The sequence below is a fragment of the Aptenodytes forsteri genome, unplaced genomic scaffold (assembly GCF_000699145.1).
Source record: "Aptenodytes forsteri isolate BGI_AS27 unplaced genomic scaffold, ASM69914v1 Scaffold311, whole genome shotgun sequence".
NCBI classification, from domain to species: Eukaryota; Metazoa; Chordata; class Aves; order Sphenisciformes; family Spheniscidae; genus Aptenodytes; species Aptenodytes forsteri.
In genome coordinates, this window is record NW_008795860.1 from 393,175 (window position 1) to 398,278 (window position 5,104).

General features: G+C 50.0%; 1 protein-coding gene across 1 annotated transcript in view; it reads left to right on the forward strand.

The window, feature by feature from the left end:
* GAS7 (growth arrest specific 7) overlaps positions 1-5,104 on the forward strand; it is a 64,976-nt gene that overhangs the window by 25,365 nt on the left and 34,507 nt on the right. Inside the window, exons 3-4 of the mRNA XM_019473313.1 lie at positions 800-871; positions 2,366-2,451. Of these exons, the coding sequence (XP_019328858.1) occupies positions 800-871; positions 2,366-2,451 (158 nt within the window). The remainder of the gene's footprint in view (positions 1-799; positions 872-2,365; positions 2,452-5,104) is intronic.

Genomic DNA, 5,104 nt, shown 5'->3' on the forward strand with positions numbered 1-5,104 from the left:
TCTCTGGGCCCGGCCGTCCAGCCAGTTTTTGACCCAGCGCAGAGTCCACCTGTCTAAGCCGTGAGCCGCCGGCTTCTCTAGGAGAATGCTGTGGGAGACAGTGTCAAAGGCCTTACTGAAGTCCAGGTAGACCACATCCACAGCCTTTCCCTCATCCACTAGGCAACTAGCCTTAAGTGGAAAGAACAAAATTTGCCAGGAAAATAGTTTTTTTGAGGCAAAATAATTCTATGGTCTGTGTAGATGTCACTAAAACCACATCTTTGAGTCATTCACAGCTGCCTTTCACGCGGAGAGCAGGGGCAAAGGCACTGCCACCGCTTGGTCCCTGTTTCCAGGGTAAGGGCCACAGCTGGCTGTGCTGCAGCTCCATGGCCAGAGTGGGCTGCGGGTAGGACCCTGCGCTGGGCTTGATTTAACTACACCTGGAAATGCTGTCCGCGCAGATCGTGGCAACAGCTTACAGGCAGTGATCTGTGCGTACAGCTGTATCCCTGCTTTCTTTTCGAGGATGGCCCTGGGGCAGACCTGCACTGGAAGAACCAGTGACACAGCTCCCAGTCTGCTCTGTTTCCACCCATCCCAGCTGGCTGCCAAGGGAGCAGGGGCTGGGAAGCGACAGCAGAAAGAGATGGGAGGAGATGGGGAGTGCAGGGAGGTGCAGGCACCCTCCTCACAGGGTGAGAACCTGGTTCAGAGAACACTGAGGATCAGACCCGTTTGTACGTGTGTAGTAGACATAACTCTGATGTGTGTGCAAGGCCTCCATCACACTTACACTGATGTTTCCCTTCAACAGAAACAACCTGGGAGCGGCCAAGCAGTGTGCCTGGGACTCCAAAGAGCCCTGTGTCACAGAAGAGTTCTGCAGGTACTGTTTGAGGCTGTGCCTGACCACTGCATTGGGTGAATCTGCTTCTCTACCACTCAGCAGAGCAAAGGAAAATGCTGCGATTACATGGGATGTGTATTTAATGTACACGGTCATGTGAATGTAGCAGAGTAAACATGGTGGGGCTTTCCCTTCTGATACATCTTCTCGCCTGCTGTTTCCCTACTGATGCATCTTCTGGCCGGTTGTCTGAAGTGTCTGCTCAGAGCTGAGATGGCTCCTTCCTTGGAGCATGGAGGCAGATGGTGGCCCAGCGAGCCAGCCGGGCTGCCAGCTCTGGGAGGGAAGGACAGGCTGCCTTTCCCAGTCCCGCTTTCTGCTGGGGCAGGGGGAGCAAAAAGCTGCAGAGGAATGTGGGCTGGCTACAGCTCTTCCATGCAGAGCACGTGCACAATGAAGTGACCACTTCATTGACCACTTAACCTCTGTCCTGACTTGAAGTTGCAGGGAATCAAGTAACAGAGAATCAGCTGCATAACTGTACTGAAAAGCTTTGGGTACTGCAGGAAGACAAAGCAAAGCAAAAATTACACTAGAATAAAAAGTGTTAAATGGAAAGGCCATTGCTGCCAATTGACTGTAAATAATGCAGTCTAGAGGATGTTTTTTGTAGCATTTTTTTGAACTGATGCCCCTCTATCAGCAGAGCTGAGTGGGAACTATGCTTGAAGATTGCGCATTTTGTTGTGACCAAAGGGTTTGTGATGTAGTTGTGTATCTTGTTTTAACCCTACTTTGAGCATTATTCTTTGCTCAGTATATTCCAAAAATAAAGCACCCTACAGCTGTATATATGAACCATAAATACCTTACAAGGCTTACTTTCTTGACATGAAAAGCCCGTCTCCATTAAACCAGTGCTTTTTACATACCCTACTTTTTCAAGCACATCATTTTACCAAACAGCACTATGGGAACTGTTTTGAGTCGGGGGTCTCTTTTTCTTGGCTCTTTCCAGCTCAGTAACTCTGGTCGTAACCCCTGATAAGAGCTTTCTGCAGGATCCTGAGGGTGGAGGGGCCCATGGGCTGAGCTTCTGTAGAGTCCAGTTCTGGGGTCTTTCTGGGTTGGAGCTAACACATCACATTGCCAGCCTGATGGAAAAGCAAAAAGAATCTCTAAGGCCGGAGGCAGGAAACACTGAACACTCGTGACTCAAAAAAGGCACCGTGATTTATATCTGTATATTCATTTGCTGCAGGATCCTGAGGGTGGAGGGGCCCATGGGCTGAGCTTCTGTAGAGTCCAGTTCTGGGGTCTTTCTGGGTTGGAGCTAACACATCACATTGCCAGCCTGATGGGATGGGGAAAAGCATCTGTAGTTTCTTAGGCTGGAGGCAGTGAACACTGGTGACTCAAAAAAGGCACCGTGATTTATATCTGTATATTCATTTATGTGATTAGTTTTTAAAACGTGCAGTTATTTATTTGCTACCAGCAGCAAGCCTGCTAACTCTCCATCTGTTCTTACAGTGAATGGCTACCACATCTCTGGGACGCCAGTACACCAGCTCGACTCTGGTCATATGAGCCTCCGAAAAGCCAGTGGGGACCCCCAGGTAAGTTCTGGGGAAAAAGCCAAACAGTGGTATCCAAGAATAAATGGGTCTCCAATTAAGTAGTTTAGGAATCTGCCCAGAGCAGGAGATCAAGAGGCATTTTCTTTCAGAAACTGTCAGATCAGACAGATTTGTTGCATCTAGAATAGTTAGTCTTTGTGTCCAACTGGTAAAACAGTACAAAATGCCAAGATACTTTGGATTTTTTTGTTGTATCATTCCTTTCTGAAAAATCCACCAGGCCACTTCAGTCACTATTAACAACCTTACAAATTTTCCTGCCTCTCCAGCCTGAAGCCTGGGCCTGTCTCCAGCACAATCCTCTCTCTAGACTTGCACATCTGCCCATGTCTGTATCTCATTGTATTTTCTTGCAGCTCCAGCCTTCCCTCCCAAAGACAGTATTCACAAAGAATTTGTCCAAAGCTTTTTTCTCAATTACTTCATCCATTCCTGCATGTCCTTTTACAGGCCCTCCTCTGTGCTTTACATAGCCCATGCCTCACCCATCTCATCACCCCAGGGTAGTGTTTAAGATGCTGACTCATGGACAGCCGTTCTCCCCTGCCTGTTTGTCCAAATTTTCAATAAATATCCCTGCACTTTTTCTTGCACCACTTCATGTCCCTGGGAGAGTCTTCCCCGCAGGTCTGCAGATGCAGCACAGGGCCCTCTTCCAGCTCCTCCCATGAAACTCTTTGCCCCCTCCCAAAACAGCAACAGTTGAATAGCAGGTGGGTTGCACTCCCATGGGTTGTGCTTCCCTGCCCAATGACGTTTTTCCCCTGGTGGTACCAGACCCGAGTTCTCTATTTCATTTCTGTATTAACTGGTAGGTTCTTCTGCAGTGCAGCTACTTAAATACTCCCAGTGAAATGCATGTTTGATTTGTGTGCTGCTACCATGCTGACCAGGGTTACCTGTTGCTCTCAGCGTCCCTCTGATGTTCTCTATTTCTTGGCCTAAATTTTGTGTTGTCTGCCAACTGTCCCTCTTTGCCTCAACCCACTTTCTTGCCCACTGCCTCCTAGGCAGTTGCCTTCAGCCTTGCCCTTATATGTGCTGTTTCAGCTAAGTCAGCATTTCTGGTTTTGCTTGCCCACCAGTGGATTCACAGCATCTCCCACGGTACAGTCCAGTGCTTTGGACTCCCCTTTCCTTCCACATCCACATCAAACATCTTGCACTTAACTGTCCTGTGCTGCTGCTTCTCTGAGCTGTTTGCACAGGCTGGAGGCAGAGCATGTGGGTGCCTAAACTAGGTGAAAAGCATTTTAGAAACTGATGTAGTGCATTACCAGACACCCCTGTCCACACGTCTGCTTTGAGTCCCTCAGAGAACTCAAATAAACTTGCAGGCTGTGACTTCCTTTAAAAAAAGCTATGTTAATCCTTGTGCAACAAATCTCATTTCTCAAGGTATCTGATTCACAATGTTTTTGCAGTTGCCTTGGTACACAAGTCAGATTAACCGACTCCCCCAGAACTTCCTTTGTAACAACATTTGCCACTTTCCATTTTTACAGTGCTGAGTCTGACTCAAGTTTATAGCCACCTTTTTGGTCAAATTTACATCTGAGATACATGGGGAATCCATTGCCATGCAATGGTTTGCTCAGCTGACTCATCCATCAGTGACAAAAATCCCCTTCATGACTTTTCTCATTCACTTCAACAGCCTCCATGATACTTTCTTTCCATTGCTCCTTTATTACAGGTTTTTCCAAATTGAAGTCCTGTCTTCATTTCTGCTTTGAACCTATTAACTAGTTTTGAATCTATAACTAGCTGCTGGTGCCATTAATTCTAAGAGCAGCTTGTGTCCACGCCCGCTTGGGAGCCTGCTTTTCCTGGGAGCTGTGGCTGCTTTTGCAGAAGAGTCCTTAGTAAGGAAAACTTCTGACCATAAACTGTTGGGTGCAAGAAGCTGTTCTCTACACCCTCAAACTCCCATACACTTTGGCCAGTCCCTCTCCTACTTGCCTGTCTTGGGCCATCCCAAGCTGCTTTGCCTTGACTGCCTCCTTGTCTGTTCTTGGCACAGGCTGTCTCCTGCTGCAGAGCAGCTTCCAGGCATTCTCCAGGATGCTTTCTTAGACCTGGGTAGCAGCCATCATGCAAACAAACGCTGGCAAGATCCCTCAGGCAAGCTCAGCCACATTTCTTGGAAACAGGTCAAGGGGGAAAAAGCCACAACTGAGAACAACACGGAGCTGCACTGTGCTGGGCACAGGGCCAGGCCTTGTTTACGGCTTCCTAGAGAGCAGCTGAATGCTGCCCGTTCAGGTTGTCACAACTGCCACAAAGGGAGCAGCAGCGCAGCCCGGCCGGCGGCCATCCCGCAGGCAGCGGGCCCGTGCGAAACCGCACGTCTTCGGCCCCGGGCACGTTGCTGCTGATGTGACTTCAGCCGGACGTCGAATTTCGGGCGGTAGCCCGAAGGGAGCGCGCCGTGCTGGGGCGCTGCACGAACACTGCCCGGCCGGAGTATGCTCCCCCCACCCCAGGCGCCCGGCCCGGCTCGTCTCCGCGGGCGGGAGTTAGGGCAGGGGGCCCTGTGGACGCGGTGCCAGGGCAGGGGGACACCGGGCTGGAGTCCGCGGCACAGCCCAGCGACTGCTGCGGGGAGCGGACGCGCACGCTGCGGATCGGC